This window comes from Corvus hawaiiensis, chromosome 15, assembly GCF_020740725.1.
Source record: "Corvus hawaiiensis isolate bCorHaw1 chromosome 15, bCorHaw1.pri.cur, whole genome shotgun sequence".
Classification (NCBI taxonomy): Eukaryota; Metazoa; Chordata; class Aves; order Passeriformes; family Corvidae; genus Corvus; species Corvus hawaiiensis.
The window spans coordinates 8,485,203-8,503,802 of NC_063227.1; the positions used below are offsets into that span (position 1 = coordinate 8,485,203).

Genomic DNA, 18,600 nt, shown 5'->3' on the forward strand with positions numbered 1-18,600 from the left:
AATAGTAAAATGGTATAATGTTAAACAAAATTATGGTTTTATAACGAGATGTGACAACCAGCAAGACATATTCATTCATAGAACTGCTACTAAAAAGCATAACCCTGAAAAATGCATCCCAAACTTGGGAGATGGAGAAGTAGTAGAGTTCAAAATTGTGCAAGGTAGAAAAGGGTTACAAGCAGCAGAGGTCACTGGGCCTGATGGTGTTTCTGTGAAAGGCAGTATATATGCTAAAAATCGTAGTCATGTTAGACAATATCTCCATTATAAGCCCCCCCTACAGTCTCCCTTTCCTAATCCCACCTTTCCCTTTTATCCTATATCCTGTTACCCCCAGTGTATTCCCAATCAGTTTTTTCACCCATGGTTTCCCTCACAAAACCATGCCTTTGCCAATTGTTTCCCCAAAAATCCCTTTCCAATGCTGAGTGGGGGATAAAGAGGGGGAGGGAAGAAATTAACTATTGTTGTTTAGAGTTCCAACAGGTACAAATGGAAGAAACCCTCTCCTGCCTCAGTTTCCCCACAAAGCATGCTCAGAGAGTCGTGTCTCCCTTCTGTCAGCCTTAAGATGTTCCGGAGAATCTGTTTGGACATTTAAAGACTCAGGAGAGTGGCTTGTTTTGTTTTGAAACTGTTCTTGTTATGTTTATCCAGTTGTTTTCATTCTCCTTTTATTAAAATAAAACGGGTGAGGTGTTGGGGTCCCTCCCCTGCCGTGTAGCCCTGGGAGAGGGGCCCTGAGGGCACAGACACGGGGTTTCCCTGCCCCTGCTCAGCCTCGTTCCCATTGGTTGGTTTGTGTTCCCTGCGCGGGCAGAAGGACCCTTGGTCCCGTGACTGGAACAGTTCCTCAGCAGAGCTCCGGCCATGCGGCTGGAGAAATAAACATCTCTGAAACATCTATCAAGAATCAGTCCATATATATTTCTTTTCCACGGGCCTCATTGTCTGATACACGTGTTACAGTATCCCCACTGTAACGAACCATGGCAGGTTCTTTTCTGTCAAGAAGTTGAGTTTGTTGCATTTATTGCTTTATGTTGTTTTACACTAGTGTCCTCAATCTTCAGTCGTTTTTTAGGTGGCATTAGGAGGCTTTTGGGAATCTCACTGGTGGCTCTTCAGTGGTGAGGGATAGTGCCAAGCAGTCCTGTAGTCAGACAGCAGGAGCACATGCTGGATGTGTGGGGAGCAAGGTTCTGCAGAGCAAACTGTAACTATCCTTTTGAAATGAATTTCAGGAGACATGTCTGAAAGTAAGGCCAAGAAGATTGAGATAAAAGATGTCGATGGGCAGACCCTGAGGAAGCTGATTGATTACATCTACACCGCTGAGATCGAGGTCACGGAAGAGAATGTGCAGGTAGGTCTGGTTCAGCAGCTCCTGTGGAGAACCAAGTGAAAAGCTTGAAACTCAAAGGCACAGGTTCTTTGGGGGTGAGGGATCCTCAGGCTGCAGAAAGTAAAAGGTTGAGCTTGAAAAGAGCTACTTCCAGCCTCTGTTTAGTCTTGAGGCACTTCAGTGCTTTGCCTGTGCTTAAGTCATGTTGCATTTAGCTTTTGTGTGGAGCTCTTATAACGAGAGCAGGCATTTGCCTTCCAAGAAGCTGTGCTGACTTGTGGGTCAGTCTGTCGAAGGTCAGAATAGACTCAAACAAGCAGTGAGTCAAATGTTTTAAGGCCATGGCAGAGGAATGTGGCTGTTAGTTTTTAAATTCTTCTGGGTAGTTTGAGTTGTTTCACAGAGCTTTGAGTGGAATACATTGTTCAAATGAGGACATTCTTCCTTTTTTGTGTGTGTGCTCTGTCTTGAATTTCTGAGAGGTAAATATTTGTTCAGAAGTGGAAAGAGTAATTGAAAGGCAGCCTTCAAATAAAGCAGGGTGCTCAGGAAGAGAGTGTTTTGCAGTGTCACATGGCTGTGGCTGCTGGTAAAGCTCTTTCTTTGACTGTACTTGTATTTGTGGTAAGAAAAAGGCTCTGCACTTAGCCACTGATGTCTGGAAGGGATGCTGAGAGCTTTTGTATGGACATGCTTTTCGGTTGGTCTCTGTTTTTGTTTGCAAGTGGCAGTTTGAGCCTGTTGTCTTCCTCTCTTTGACTTGGACATTGCCAGGGGAACAAGTCTGTGTCCATGATGCTGGAGAGTTTTGTTGACCTAATTAACATGGAAAAATTAGACTGGTTCTGCTTGAAATGAGGTTCTTGCTGTGCGCTCTTCTGCTCCGACCCCTCAGAGAGAGGGTGGGTCCTTGTGACCTGTTGCTCCTCCCACAGGAGCTTGGACAAACCCCTGAGCTGGGTCCACTTTGCAGTCCAACCCTTTGCCATCCTTCATGACCTAAATCTGTGGGGGCCTTTTCTTGCCCCTTCTGCCCTCCAGTTTTATAAATGTGGCTTTTTGGTGTGCTCTCAGCCTGGCAGTTGTCACACTGGTAGGAGGGTGGAGCCTGGTTGCCCTGCAGTGAGGCTGAGAACCAGCGGTGAGGATACCTTCAAGGTGCCATTATGGCAAAGGTGCTGACACTCAAAGCCAGCCGTGGGTGGCTTGGCCTGGCTGTCTGCTGTGTCTTCACATCAGGGTCATCAGGAGCTGCCTTACAACATCACTCAGTGGGGGACTGGGGTGGAGCTCCTTGCACCTCTGGGATCTCCCATTGCTGGAGGAGAAACTACATTTACACGCCCTCAGGCTGGTCCCTGTTTCTGTGGGAAATATGGAGGCTGTATCCACCTGCTTTCTGAAACGTGTGCTTTCCTTCCACGCTGCTGGGGGTTAGGTGGTCAGAAGCTCCCACTTGGCACGTGGGATGTGCAGAGCTTGGGATCCCATCTGCTGAGCCTGCCTTGGATGGGGCTTGGGGAGTGACCCCAGCTGCATTTCCAGGGGACTGTTTTGGTGCTCCAGCTGCACCTGGGTGTGAGCAGTGCTGTGGGAGCTGGAGCAGGCTGGAGAGGCAGCTCTGTCCTGCCCAGAAGGTCTGTGAAAACTCCAGGTGTTGCCTTTCTTGAGCAACTGGACAGCCATCTTTTTTCGTAAAACCTAATCAAAGCCTGCCTTCTGTGGCCCAGGGATTACAGGGAGTTAAAGTAGATCCCTGGCTATATTTTGGCTTTCATCTCTCAGACAGTAAGATAAAAAAATGTAAGTTTTGAATACTAAGTGTTTTTTCCCAATGCAGTAAAGCAGGTCCTTTTACTTCAGCATTTATTTCAGTATCCACTCTGTGATTAACTCTTCAGGCTAGAGGTAAATTAATTCCTAGGAGCGAAGAAATGAAGCTGATCTACTGCAAGATTAACTGACTAGTTTAAATTTCATTACATGTTTAAAGTGTTCATGTTGAAAATGTTTTATGGAATTTAATATAACTGTGTTATGAAACTAATAGAGAAATTTCCATCCTCTCTCTGGGTGTTTTACTCTGAACAAAATGCCATAAACAGGTTAGTATTCATTTCCAGCCACAAGAAGAAAAGGTTACAGAAGTGAATGTTCTGTGATTTGTTGGAAAGTTTCACATGAAGTGAAGACTAAAACCAACAAAAATTAAGCTCCTTGTAGTCTCTAGTCAGAATTAGCTGTGTCAATGTTAGAAAGAAGTGAGCAGGTTACCACATTAGCATTACCACATCCCCCTGCTGCACAGGTGTTTTTGAGTCAGCCATCCATCCATCCATCCATCCATCTGGAAGGACACCTCAGTAGTGCCTGTCTGTGCTGTTTCAGCAATGTTCCTTCGCAGCCTTGCTTGAGCACAGTGAGACTTTCTCTTTTCCCAGCAGGTATCTCCTGAGGTCTCCTATTTCCTTGTCACATGTTCTGATTCTCTAGCAGGGCAAGGGTACTTTTTTAAAGGGGTTCTTCAGACTTTCTCAGTAGCTGGAAGAAGCAATTTCTGGGTATAGGTGCCAGGTAATTTCATTTTAGAAGCTATGAAAAAAATAAGGTTGCTCAGTGGCATTAACTGAGCAGATGCAGCCAAGGTACCAAAACTTGTGAATAAATGAAAAGACACTGTCTTGTCAGTGAGAAAGATAAGATGAGAGCGGGATAGAAATGAGAAAAAAGATGAGCAGGAAAGGTAGCATGGAGTGCAGTGAATGTTCCTAAGCGTGTTTGAATGCTGAGCAGTGCCCAGCCCTTCACAACAAGAAGCCTTTTTACAGGATTTTTGTTGTTTGTTTTCTAATAGAAACCTGTATTTTTTTTTTAATTTTGTAGGCCTGGTCTGGGCTCAGGAAGTGAGACTCCTTTTCTAAGCATGTTTTTCTGTAGCTGATTGTGCAGTGAAATGAGTGTCTTTTGTTTTGTTTTGTTTTGTTTTTTTCTGTAAGGAAGGATATGTATACAAGGGGCAAAGTCTGTACAGTCAGTTCCAGTCATCATCTGTGTAGTGAGTTTTGGGGGTGTTCATCCAATTTCTCCTCAAGATTATGTCCCAAATGTGCAGGCAAAGGGGATTTTCAGCTCACCCTGAGCCCATGTGTAGGGAATACTCTCTTCTAACCCTGCTGGGGTACATGGGTGAGAATCACCCCAACAAATGCAATCCTGCTTTACCTATTGGAACTTCATTCTTAGAGTGGGGTTTCAAGGCAGTATAGGAGCAGCAACAGGAGGGCTCAGGGATGATGGATGATAGAGTTTTAGCTGTGAACATGCATTTGGGATTTAGCCTCCCACTTGTTTGGAAGGCATGACGCAGAGACAGAATTTCTGTCTTTATTGCAGTCATGTTGTAGTTTCAGGAAAATCCATCCTGGAATTTCTACACCTGCTGCTTTCTGTTGTTCTTCCTCTGTTGCATCCCACATCAAAGTTGGTTGTAAATTTTCATATGCATGATATAAGGATCTCATTCATTTGAAGGTAGAGCAGGATACATTTATTTAGAAGGAAGTTGTGTCATGCAGTTTCTGTAAAAGGAAGGAAAACTAAAGTGAGTGTCTCGGGGAACTTCACAGATGCTCAGGTGCAGCCCTGGGTTGATTTCAGTGGAAATCATAAACACACATCAGAGCACAGGGCCTGCTGCTCTTTACATGTGTGGGGTAGCTGGTGCTTTTAACATATCAATTACCTGAATTTTTCAGTTAGGTTTTGATTTTGCAGCTGAAGTGGTTACACTGCTGCCTGCTTTCCAACTTTCATATCAAACCTGCGAGCTCAGAGTGATGGCAACAAAGTCCAGTGATAGGGAAGCTCTGCATGGTGTCCTTGAGCAGAGGTGAATGAAGAGATTTGGGAGCAGGCCTCTCCCTGTCCTAGGCAGTCCTGTGAAGACATCTGGACCTCTGGCTCTAGACAGTGAATACAGTCCCTCCTTAGTGTGTCCCAACCATCCTTACCTATGACACTTCATTACTTGCAGGCAGCCTGAGAACTGCCCTCCCAATTAAGAAAGTCATTATCATTCAGGTTGTAATGATTCCCTGGAAAAAGTCCTTATTAACCTGATTTCACAATTAAGTTCTTAGGAATGATGGGCCACAGACCACATGTGTGAGGTGTCCTTGTGTACTGCCACAGTTTGAGATATGGCTCATACACAGAGAATGAAATCTGAAATCAGCTGTCTGGAGGAGGTAGATACTGAAGCTGTCAGCTTTGCAGGCATAGTAATTGTCATAAAAAATGCCTCAAGAAAAGAGGAAAGAAGCTTTGCTAGGAGCTGCAATATTTCCGTTTCAAAGATGCTTCTGCACCTCAGCTTTTCCTGCGGACTTAGGAGTTCACAGCAAGGAAGGAGAGTTCTCTGGCAGATGCAGTTTTGATGATAAAGGGGTTGTAAGTGGGTCAGTCCATCTCTCTTCCCCCTGTTCAATCCAAAAGCTGCAGCTATAGTAGGTGCAAGCCCATGGTGAGGCAAAGCACCTTTCAGCAATAAATCAGGGCTGTTTTCCTCCCTGGAGCCAAAGCTCCTTGCCATGCAGCGCCCTGGAGTGCAGGGGGCCCTGGTCCATTGGAGAGCTGACTCCTCTGGTTTGGACTCCCTTCCTTAAACCTATAGGAGGTCTTTTAAATTGGCTTGGCCTAATAGAAAGCTGAGGAGAAACTTGTGGATGTGGCACCAGAGGACTGTGCCTGATGGATGTCTTCACTTTTTTATTTCACTGTTTAACCAAGGGATGATGTGTCTGAAGGTAGCTCAGGAGGGAAGTTACCAGTTGTTCCCCCATTTTCTCTCTCATCTCTACATCCTTTCTCCATCTCCTGATCCTGACAAGGTTTTGTGACTCCCTTATGCTGTCACACCTTCCTCTGTCAGGGCTATTTCACCTCAGGTAGAGCATTTAAGTGGAAGTACTGTTGTTCAGCCCATGTGCTGCTTGGGAGCAGCTGGGATGTAATAAAGCCTAATTGCCACCCTTGCACTCAAAAGCCACATAACACTAATGTAGTTTTATCTCCACTGTTTGTGCTGTTTAGGGCAGCTTGTTTAAAACTGAGTATTTACCTGCCCTGCAAATACAAAATCCATTTGTTTCTCTGGTCACGGGTTTCCCTGGGTGGATGTTTGGGGGCTGTCTCCCTGTTTGGGCAGATGTGCAGTCCCAGCTGTGGCCCTGGATGTGCAGCTGAGGATTACAGCCAGTACTCTTATTTGGCTTTCAATTTGACCAAATTGTCAAAGCTGCTTATAAGCTTTAATACATCCCCTGCATAGGGGAAACGCTCCTTTCCCAGTTTTGAAGAGCAGGAATGATGTAAGTTAACTTTTGGCCAAGACTACCTGTAAGGCTGTGTCACAGTAGGGAATTAACCCCAGCCTCTGCAGTCCAGCATTAATAAATGAATCTTATAGAACACAGAGCACTTTTGGCTGAAAGATGTTTCTAGTTTAGAGACATCAAAGGTCTATGGAAGTAATTGCACAGGCAATGTTGTGTAAACTTGAAATTGGTGTGGAGTCTGTGGAGCACAGCTGGTGAACTAGATGGTTTTATGCATATATATCTCTAGACACACCTCATAGATGAGGTTCTGGACACAAATTAAGCAAAGCAGTCAATCTCAGTAGTAATAGCAGATAATCTTGACATAGTTTCTAAAAATGAGTGGGTTTTGATCTGGAGGCAGATCTGGTAGAGAAGCCAGCTCTCTGTAAATCGTTCACGGCTGTTGGTGTTCAAATATTAAGAGCCAAATCCAGACCCATGTGAGTAACTTGCCTGGATATTAATGGGGTTGCAGTTTGGTCCTGCTGCATGTTTAGGAAGGGCATTTCCTCTTGTTATTTCTAAAGGAAACAGACTTTGTTCTCACGGAAATCCTTTGCTTGCTTTTCGCCTTCCCTGGTAAAAACAAGATGAGTGTTAAGACATTCAGCTGAGAAATAAGAAAAAGAAAATCCTCTCATCTCTTTATAGGCTTTTTATATCCTATTTCTGAGAAGTGTTGTATGATAATGCCCCCTTCCCGAAGCCTGCAGTGGTATGAGGCTCCTTCTGCACTGCCTCTCAAGCCAGCATGGGCTGTAACAGCAGTACTGGTTTGTCCAGGGGCTGTTGCATGTGGTGATGGTAGTGAGTTCCTTTTGGTCTGGAGGCAACATCCCAAACACTGGAGGTAAGCAGCCCACCTGGACTGGCAGGTGTTTATCCTGGATGGATGGGGGTGCACAGAGGAGGCTCTGGCTGGTCTATAGCATGGAGTTTGCATGGAGTCTGACTTGTCTACCCAAAGCTCAGGTGTTCAGAAAGGGTTCAGCTAGAGAGAAGGTGGTTCACAGCTAGGTTTCAAAAACCTAGAGCATTGCTATCTTGACTTAGTCAAAGCTACAAACTAATCTGCTCCTGGCATCAAGAGGCTTGGGCCAAAACAGGCTCCCGGGTTAATTGACTTCTCTTTTGATTGTTGCCTGTTGGGGTGGCTGCTTGGCAGCAGTCAGCCACTGTGCAGCTGGGCTGGAGTGGAACACATCAGTTGATTAGAAAGACCTGGAGCAGGTTGTGAGTGTCCTGCCCTGGTGTGGAATGGGAACGTGGTGGCAGGTACAGGGAGGGAACATCTTTATCCCTTCCCTGCCATCGGGATCCAGGGAGGTGAATGCCGTTAACCTATTTGTTTTGTTTAACAGCTGCTTATTTTTTTTGAGTTGGAAATAATTTTCCGGAAATGTGTGCTCAGATGGTGAGCACAGATGCCCAGTTGGAAGGACATGTGTGAGGCAGCCAGAGCTACGAAAGAGCTGGAATAAGACATGTCTGCAGTCGCTGTTCGACAGAAGAAAGGAAGTAGCTGATGTCATGGACTGTAATGTCCTGATGGACTTTGTTTTCTACTTCCTGTCCTCCTCACTGGCCTCAAAGGTGTTTTTTTCCAGCAGATGTCACATTCCTCATCCATTTCTGTCTCCTTTTTCTGTGCTTAGTTTTGGAGGTACAAAGCAGTACCTCATTTTGAGATGCAGTCATGAACCACGAGTGTCCGCAGCATTTTGTGTGAGTGTAAATGAGGGCTGTCTTTCCCAAGAGCCTTGCTGTCACCAAAACCTGCTTGAGTTTCTGGGAACCCCCTCTCTTATGTGACTGTTTGGGCACCCTGCTCACAAGCCAATGTGGTTTTGTTGGAAATAACCAAGTCCAGGGTTTTGAGGACTGCTGGGCTGCTGTGGGCGTTGAATCTGATGGCATTGCTTATAAATAATATAAAGCTCTTTGGGGGGAAAAAAATTAAATCTGTGTGCAGGAGCTACCTGCAGCAAAGCCAGAAATTCAGGAGCATCTGTGGTTGCTTCTACCTTGTCCTCACTTTGCCTTGAGGTCTTATGGGGAGAAGCTGTGAGAAGAGTTCCACTTATAGCCCAGTGTGGGATAGCCATTTTCATGTCTCAGAGCATGAACAGGGATCTTCTCCATATGGTAGAGCTAAGACTTGAACCTTCCTTCTCGTAACCCCACAGGGTTGAAGGGGAATTGCCTCCAATTTGTGCGAGCTGTGAATCGCTCCCTGTTGCTCACTCTTGTTCCCCTCTCGCGCCTTTGCAGGTTTTGTTGCCAGCTGCTAGTTTATTGCAACTGATGGATGTTAGAAAAAACTGTTGTGACTTCCTTCAGTCCCAGCTGCATCCCACGAACTGCCTTGGCATCCGCGCTTTTGCCGACGTGCACGCCTGCACCGAGCTGCTGCAGCAGGCCAACGCCTACGCAGGTGAGGGGAGGGGGTCTGGGTGTGGAGCTAACCCTGCCTCCAGCTACAGCAGCTCCGAGGCTGAACCCATCCTGGTTGGTCTCTTCAGACTTCTGGTATTAGAACAGGAAGGGAATATTTTATTTAGTTCTGGGCTTGCAACTTTCTGTGATGCTGCAAGTTGGGAAATGTGGTTCGGTCGCAGGGGAGCACCGTAGGAGGTAAAACACCCTTATCCTCTGGATGTCAGACCACAAAACAGTTCCTGAGTGTGATCCTAGCAAGCTCTTGGTGTGCCTGTTCAACAGCTCAGCGTTGGTGTGCTGGTGTCCCCCCCATGGGACCTGCCCTGGGAGAGCAGTAGCAATGCTGGGCATTTCCATTGTGGGAATAAATGGCACTGGGCAAAATTAAATCCTCTGGGTGGGAGTTGGAACACTCAGCTAAAATTGCCATGCAGTCTGAGGCTCTGATCTGTGCAGCAATGGCCCCTTACCCCAAGGGAGGATAGGCTTATGCTTCTTTGGGAGTAAATGTGTTTGGCTGCAATATGGAAGTGCCGGCAATGGCTTTCAGCATTTCTCCTCTACATCATAAATGTGAAGCTGTTTCAGGCAGCCCCAAGCTCTGAATTCCCCAGCACTTTCCAGTCTCCTCCAGCAGAGTTGCCCTTGACCTCTGCTTGGGAGAAGCTGATAGTTTTTTCTCAGTTTGTTTTTCTGTTTTCTGATAATTTGTGTAGGCACACATACACCTGCTGTCTCCCAGAGCACCTGCTCTGTCCTGCAACATTTTCCTTTTTCACAATTTTGTCCTTAATTGAACTATAAGTAGGCTCAGTAGAATAAAAATGTGTCCACTGAGTCCTCCCCTATTCTCCTGCAAATAAAACTAAACCTTTTCAGCTGCTCTGGCTGTATTATCCCCCAGAGAAAAAGGTACCCTGGAAGGAATGGTTAATTGTATAAAAGCTTGCTTGTAATATCTCATTATCCTTGCTTCCAGGCCGTGTTTAATCTTTAACCCAACAAGCAGTGCATTCACAGTATATTTATTTGGTTGTTTGGCAATTAGAAGGTCTGCTTTGTTGTTTTATTGGCCTTCATAAGTCCCAGTTAGTACAGCAGCCCATGTAATGTTAATGGAACTCCATTAATAAAACTGCCATTAAAATTCTTTTCACGATGTTGTTTATGTAACAGCCTTAAACCAAGACAGAAGTCCCCAAGCTCAAAAGTCCATGTGTGCATGAGCTCAGTTACTTGAGAAATGCTGAGTCCTGGCCAGTGGATAACTTCAGTAGGTAGAGGAGCCTTCTTGATGCAGGCACCAGTTACTTTCTTAAAATCAGTAAATATTCTTCCTTGCTTCCAACTAATAACAAGAGATCAAATACCTTTCTGCTGCCAGATGCAAGTCCAGAATGAATGAATATGAGATTTTGTCCAGAAGCCAGGGTGCATCCAGCTTATTGTGTGGGGAGTGTTTCCTGCCTCTTAAGTATTTAAGGCCAAAAGAGTTCATTAGATCATTTATATATTTCCAGCATAACAGAGTATTAAACTTTATCCACATGCTGCTATTTTTAATCAGAGCCTTTGTCTTAGCTGTGGGGCTTTGTTCCTCAGTAGACCAAGGAGGGTCTGTGACTGGGGGAGTCTAAGTCTGGTCGAGTCCAGCTCCAACTCTGCAGCAACAGCTTTGGTGAGGGGTTGTTCAGGGCCCCCAAAAAACTCCTCTATGTAAGTTATGCCAGCTCATGTCCCTGTGGTGCTGCTTTTTGTCAGGCAAAGCACTTTGCAGACGTGAAAACTCAAGGCAGATCTTGCTGCGGAGGGAGCTCTTTGGATACAGGAGTCTGAGCTTCTCAAAGCTACAGAATCAGAACTTGAAAGGAGCTGCTTCAGATAAAGTGTCTGAGATTCATGTTTCTGTAATTCAGCCAAAGATAAATGGGACTTAGCAAACGACAGGTGAGATTAAATTGGCAGTATATGTAAGAAATTCTTGCAGAACTAAAATTGCTGCAACTGGCTAATGACATATTTGACCTAGAAATTATTTTTTAGGAAGTGATTATTTCATGTGCCTTTTGGCTAGATATAAAGCTTGACAGATTTGATGATGCTCAGTCATAATACTTCCAGTTTGGGGTTATATTCAGTAACGTGCATTTTGTTTTCAACTGGTTCCCAGAGTTACAGTCTGGAGGGGTCTGGAGGCAAAAAAGGGAGAAATAAAAGTTTATACAATTGCAGGCTTAAGTGGAAAGGGGAAAATGACTGGGAAGGTGGGTGCTGAGGGTTTGGAGCAGGAAAAAGGTTAAATTCACGTTATTGAGGCAAGGCAGTAAAAGGTGGAAGGAGAGGAGAGCTGTTGCCATATGCATGCATGGGATGAAGATCCCCCTTGCCCACCTCTCCGTGTACCTGTGCACACACAGGTTCAGCTGGATGCCCTGGGACCCCTCACTATTGCTGGGCATATGAACCAAACTGATTAGTGTTAAAGATGGGCCTTCCTTGGAGTACATACAAATACCAGGGACCCTTGTGGAGTTAGACCCAGGTACTGAGCAGATCTGATGCTGTCTAGCCTGTTGAAGTGGGCAAGAACTGAATCTTGAGGTGGCCAGGTTATTTACTACTTTGGACATTAGCTCTTGTCTCAATTGCCACTTCCAACTGTATTTGCCACTGGAAGACTCTCAGTGGCTTTTCAGGAAGTTCAGTATAATTTATGAAAGTGTGTCATGGGGCAGGTGCTACCTGAAACAACATCAGATTTTGTTCTCCTGCTCTGAGGCTGGTTTGTTTGTGTTCCACACACAGACGCCGTGGGTTTGTCTCAGGGGCTCAGAGCTGTGACAAGAGCTGTTCTCTGAATGCTGTGGTCCTTCCATTGACTGAAAACATGGATTTCATTATAATTTTCTGTTCCCCCTTTTCATTTGTTGAACAGAGCAGCACTTCCCTGAGGTGATGCTAGGAGAAGAATTTCTTAGCCTTAGTCTGGACCAGGTTTGCAGTTTAATATCAAGTGACAAGCTCACAGTCTCCTCTGAAGAAAAGGTACAGTAAATTGTATAGCAAGAGTGAATGTAAGAGTGCTGGAATGTTTCTAGATCTTACACCAGGAACTGTTATCATGATATGCTCCTTAGGGGCCATTCTCCAACAGAGATCATGTGGAAAGGAAAATTAAAATAATGTGAATCCTAAAAACACATAAAAATGACCTTCACTTGGTTGTTCTTTGCAGGAAGTTATGACTCTCAGATCCATATCACTCCAAAAGCCCTGGGGCTCAGAACCAACTACTTTCCCTCTCTGGAAAACTAGAAAACTCCCATCTGCTGTTGTGTAATGCATTTAATACCTGCTGTAAAACCTCAAAAAAACCTGAATTTCATTAGGCCAAGGAGGAATATTGACTTCTCTTTCATGTTAGATAGAACAACAAAAGGAAGCCTGGAACCAAAAGGAAGGAAGGAAATATTTTTCTAGCATCTTCAGTGTTTTTAATGAAAGAGGGGAAAAAGGCACTGGTTGATATTGTTTTGTGGTTGAAACATTCAGCACATCTGGTGTAGTCTGGAGTCTTTGGGAGGAGGGTGACCACTGATTATGGTGCTTGGTGAACTCCAGCCCCATTCTCTGGTCTGAGCTTCTTGTATACCCTGCTGCAGGTTTCTGGGGACAGGCATGTACCTCCAGTCCTTCAGCTCACCTCCAAATTGTCACTGTGGGGAGACTGTAAAGTCACAGAATCATTAAGGTTGGAAAAGACATTTAAGATCATTGAATCCAACCACTAATTCAGCACTGCCAGGTCCACCACTAAACCACATTCCTAAATGTAAATGGTCACTTATGAGAGGCTACAGGAGAGCTTGAGGGTTGTGTGGTTTGTAACTTCAGTGCCCTTGTTGGATGCCTGTGTTTGGGTGGGATGAGGCTGCACCTGGGTATGGCGGTGCTGCTGGCTGGGCTGCACATCCTCATGTGCGCTCTCCTCCTGCTCAGCCCCTCTGGGCTGCAGACACGCAGGTGCTTGGGCCTATAGGGACTGTAAAACTTGCCAGAAATCCTGCTCCATGTGAGGTGTGGACACAGGCATGCTCCCTGCTGATCCTGAGCCAGCAAACTCGGAGGATCCAGGCGCGCGTTTCCGCTGGCAGGGGCGCCTGGCAGGGCTGTGAGGTGCCACTCGGGCAGGGCCAGGAAGGGAAATGACAAATGGCACGGACTCACAACAGAATCACTTTGCCTGAGCCAAGCAGCCTGCAAAGGGAAGTGCAAGTTTAGTAACCAATTTTTTCCAGTCCTGTGCAGCATTGTTCAGAAGCTTTTATTGGCCTTGCGCCCAGGGGAATCAACATGCCCCTTCCCTCATCTGAGCTTTACACAATCAAACGCAGTATTTCTTTAGCTGATTGTAAAAGAACTTGTAAAAGAAAAGATTGTTGAGAATGCAAGGCAGTGGAAGGAAATGTAAGCATAAGCTGCACATTCAAAACAACAGATCTGAATAACAGGAGAGAGGCAGAAAATGGTAATGGAGCATTAACATGAAATGTGCTGGAGTTCAAAGAAGTGTGGGAAATTGAGGACAGACTCATAGGCTGCTGTTTCATGTTAACTTCATGGCAGACAAGCCACTTTCCTCATCTTTATTCTTCCTATCTGTTAATGTTTGAGATATATATTATAAAACAAATTATATAAAAGTACATATGTGTGTATACCAGTGTACACATACACACAGGTATATCTGTGTATATGCATGTGCAAAATACTTCAGAAATCTGGGAGCTTAATTGTCACAGCCAGATTTCACAAGACCTTTTCTCGTTCCTGTTCTTGCTGTGTCTCATACATGTACTGCACCCTGTGAGCCAGAGCACTGCTATCCCTGGATCATTGGGAAGTGTTAGAGCCAAGTCCTGCCAGGATCAGGGAGGGAGAATTGCCTTTGGAATGCCTCAGGAACTTGTGTGTTCTCCCCTTCCTCTGCCATCCCCCAACTAATACCAATTGGCCTAATAAAATATATCCTTATCTTCACCAATTGTGGCTTATGTATATCCCTAGGCCATCAGGATGACAAAAATTCTCTGCTAGCACAGAAACCTATTTTAATTGTAAAATGGTGACAGCATTTCCTCATCACTTAAAGATTCTCCTCCTTTCTCTTCTGTCCTCCTTGTCGTAGCCTCTGCAGTTACACAGGCCATTTCAGAACAGGGCAGAGGTTTGTTGTCCCTGCTTGCTCTTTCTGCTATAGCTGAGTACAGTACTTGGAAGACAGTTTTATTAATGTTTTTTGTACCTGACCTAATTGGCTCTTTTTACTGTTTGCAAGCTAAAAAAAGATACTAAAATAATATTTATTTGTTATTTATTAAAGTTGTATGAAGGGGGGGGGACACTTGAGAATGGTCTCCTGCCAACTCAGAACAGTGGCTGACGAAATTTTTTAAAGGGTTGGGATTTTTGGATTGGGGATTCTACACAGAGTCTGGTAATTGATTCATTGTCTCATGCTGCTGACATGCAGAAGAAGCTTATGCAAGGTTTGGTCCTCACTCTTGGGAATCTCTAACAAATGGATTTTTGGCTGGAGAGGCTGGGAGAACATCTGGGCTTGCTCTTCCCTTAGGCAGTACGCAGAGAGGGGATATTCTAGCCTTTTACCTTTCTGCTCCATAGAGTGGGAAATTTACTTCTCCGAAGCTTGGGACTGCTCCTGCGGCCAGACAGGTGCCAGCTGCTACCTCAGCCTGTGCCTCGGCTCTAAATCAAGCTGTGTGGGCAACTGCTTTGTCCATCCCACCCTGGCAGCAGGTCCTGCATGGCTGGAGAATCTCGGGGGAGCAGCAGCAGCTGCTCGGGGTCTGCAGCGAGCACAGCGTGTGGAGGGAGGGCATGGCAGGAGTGGAAACAGATGTGGCCTTTAAATAGAGATATTGCTGTCTTGGATTGAAGCCTTTTCCCCTCTTCTCATGGAATTAGGAATTGGAGCCAATGGAAGGTGCCAGAATCTGATTTTTTAAAAAAAATATAATTATTTTTAGAGTAGGCACAGCAGGGAAGCATCAGTGCTTGCCTAACTCAGGAGTAGACTCGAGCACCAAGGAAGCAGCTTGTTCCCAGTGCACATTTGCCTTACCTTCCTTTAGACTTGTTCACTGTCCTCCTGACCTGTAGCTGGGTATGTCCCAGCCCTGTGACCTGTTCTGCAGCTCAGCCTTTGTGCAGAAGAGGTTAATGAAAAGCCTGTTTGTCGGCTAAACATTTGCTTTATCCTCCTTCCACACTCATTTGCAATTAAAAAAAAAATCTCACAACAACCCAGTTTCTACTTTAGAGGCCTCATAGCCAAAGTTAAAATGTTGGTTTGCTTATTTATTTTAATTTTAAAATACTTAAAGGCTCTGCAGTAGTTATTCTCCTCAGCATTTGCTGCAGTTTGATTACACCGCTCCCTGTTGTGTTGCTTAAATCCTCATTGCAGTGTCCTGAATTCCAAACAGTTCAGCAGGAGCTTTGTTGGCACAGGAAATGAGGCTGGTGCTTTACTGCATTTTAAAAGTATATAGTTTAGCCTAAGAGGAAAAACCCCCTTTCTGCTCTGCATCTCCTTCATGGCAGGATGTCTGCCAAGGCCTCCTGCAAATACATTTACCATCAACAATTCAAGATGGAAAGATGGTGCCCTCATTTTTGGTTGATTTTGTCAAATTAGTGACCTTGGACCAAACAAAATGGTTTCTTGGGGAGTGATGGGAGGGATGGAAAGAAAGAAATAATTATCTGTGCAAATTGTCCTGACCATTTGGTGACCCCGGAAGGAAGCTGAAACCAAGGGCACTTGCCTGGTATGCTGGAGGGAAGGGTCAGGGATGCTTTTGGGGGGAAGCACAGGACAGACAGGGCCTCTGCTCAGCACCCCTGAGTAACTGGGCAGTGAGAGAGCTTGGGGAGTGTTGCCTGTAGATGTGAGTTATGTGTCAGAATTTAATTCTCTTTTTGTGGGGAAACTCCACTGCAGTGATCCAGATCCTGCTGTGCAGCATCTGAGACTGCATCAGCCCCTCTTCCTGCCTTGCTGGGGGTTTCAGGAAGCCTTTCCCACTCCTGGTGACGTTTTTAGGCCTTTCTTTTGTGAGTGAGGCTCACAGTTATATAAGCACATGCATATTCATACAGGAGCCCGAATAGGACGCTTCTCCCGCGCCTGTGCGTCGCGAGGGCTCTGCCCATGGGGCTGTTTGTGAGCACTTCGTCACGGACTCCAGCTCTGGATGCTTATCTCAACCAGTTGGATCTGGAAGTAAAACTAGATTTTGGTTCAGGCCAGAAGCCTGGTGTGCCTTTGTTTCCCAGCTGGAGTATCTGAGTATTTTTAGCAGTGAAATGCACGCAGTGCAGAGGCTCTATGGCTGCAGGCAGGGCTTGTCCCGTGTGTGTGGGAACCTTGTCCTCAAGACTTCCTGGTTTCTGGGGGCTGGTGGAACTGGTGCAGTGGTTAAATATGAGCATAGTGACTTTGTGTGGCCAAAAGGCTCCTGGAGGAGGGAGATCTCTGTTATCAGGAGTAATTGTTGTGGTTGATTTCATGAATAATGTCCAGTGCAAATGTCAGCAGGCTCATTAAGTTTCCTGGCTGCCTCCCAGTGCTAATGTCCAAGAGGTATATGATTGTTCTGGGCACGCACTTAGCTCTGGGAGTGATACAGCACATCTAGATGTGAAGTTGCTTGTTAACATGCATGGTCAGCTCAGCTCTCTGCTACAGCGCTGCTTGTGCTCTGTGCAGTCACAACTTTTTCATCTGCTTGATAGAGATCTTGCACCCCCTTCCTTCGGTGCTCTAAAATCACCATGCTTCTGATTTTGGGTGTGTGACTGTGCAAGGCAGTTCTTTCTTCCCCATTTAATTGTACTTTATCTGTGTAGGTCTTTGAAGCAGTTATCTCTTGGATAAATTATGAGAAGGAATCTCGCTTAGAGCACATGGCTAAGCTGATGGAGCATGTTCGCCTGCCCCTTTTGCCCAGAGATTACCTGGTACAGGTTAGTCTGCAAAGAAGTCATTAATACTTGCACTTAAGCTGCTGGTTGCTCCTTAATCAGTGGCTTGGCTGTTTCTTTGTGAGATGGGTAATTTGGTCTGTTGCTGAGTCTGTAAACAGAAGAATAAAGGCAAAAACTGAGTGGACTCTGAAATCAATGCGTGCTTCAGAAACCTTCTTGTAAATGGGACCTGTGCTCTGCCAGGCAATGCTGAGAGCAGAGCTCCTGCCCCTCTAGGGGAAACATTGATTAAAAAAAAATGGTAAGTTAATATCTTGTGATTTTCCACCCCAGAAATACCAAGCTGGTGATGTTACAAGCTTGTGCAGCTTTTTTATCTCATGCACAGGTAAAACAACATAATGGAAACACATCACGTGTGGTAATTTTAGCTTAAGATGTGTGGTGTGCATACATATGGGTCTGTGTGGCTGGCAGGGGAGACACTCTCTGACTCAGTCTGACTTGGAGATTGTTCTTCATAAATTAATTCCTGGGATCTGGGCCTAGATAATGAGCTGAGAATTCCCAGAGAAGGGGTTGGCATATGGGCTCTTGGACTACTATGCTTTTATCATGTGTCTAAAAAAGTCAGTACAATTGGCATAAAATTGGTATTCCCAAGATGAACCCATGATATTTTTTTTCCTTTTCTTTCATCTGATGAAATAACAGATATTGCCTGTCCTTAAAAATTCTGACTCAGATAAAAGAAATTACTTATTTTGTATCCAGAGTCCTGGTGAATTCTCTGCTGAATCCAGTGTTTGGCAGAGGGTGAAAAAAGACTCAATTCTTGTGAGTGATCTTGGAAAACAGTGAGAAGCTTGGATGTTACTGCATGTGTTTCTTTGGAAAGAGTTGGAAGTCTGTCTCCTGCATATATATTTTTTTTTAATGCTGGTACTTTGAAAGGGAAATTCCAGGTTGCATGTTCTTTCCACAAAGCTCCTTGCGACCCGTGCCAGTTTAAATGATCTTTGTTGTGTGTGCATGTTCTCAGACAGTCGAAGAAGAAGCTTTGATCAAGAATAACAACACCTGTAAAGACTTCCTTATCGAGGCCATGAAATATCATTTGCTTCCTCTGGATCAAAGGCAACTGATAAAGAATCCCAGGACAAAGCCAAGGACTCCTGTTAGCTTGCCAAAGGTAAGCTGAGCTCATCACTTTGTGTCACCTCACCCCCTGTTCCTGGTGGCATTTTCAGTCTTTTACAGGAGCTCAAGAACTTGCCGTGTTACTTTTACTAACTCAGTGATTGTGCTTTGAAGTGTTTTACTCCCTCTTCTGGCATTGCCTGTGCCCAGCAAGGAAACATAATTAAGTTGGATAAACTTAGATAAACCCTTAGGGGAAGGAATATCTCTGCTCTTGAA

At 45.1% G+C, this 18,600-nt stretch overlaps 1 protein-coding gene across 2 annotated transcripts in view; it reads left to right on the top strand.

Moving 5' to 3' along the window:
* Window positions 1–18,600, top strand: part of KLHL3 (kelch like family member 3) — a 51,116-nt gene that overhangs the window by 16,967 nt on the left and 15,549 nt on the right. For both annotated transcript variants that reach the window (XM_048319618.1, XM_048319617.1), the window contains 5 exons: window positions 1,248–1,369; window positions 9,001–9,163; window positions 12,104–12,213; window positions 17,104–17,220; window positions 18,224–18,373. In XM_048319618.1, the coding sequence (XP_048175575.1) occupies window positions 1,248–1,369; window positions 9,001–9,163; window positions 12,104–12,213; window positions 17,104–17,220; window positions 18,224–18,373 (662 nt within the window). The remainder of the gene's footprint in view (window positions 1–1,247; window positions 1,370–9,000; window positions 9,164–12,103; window positions 12,214–17,103; window positions 17,221–18,223; window positions 18,374–18,600) is intronic.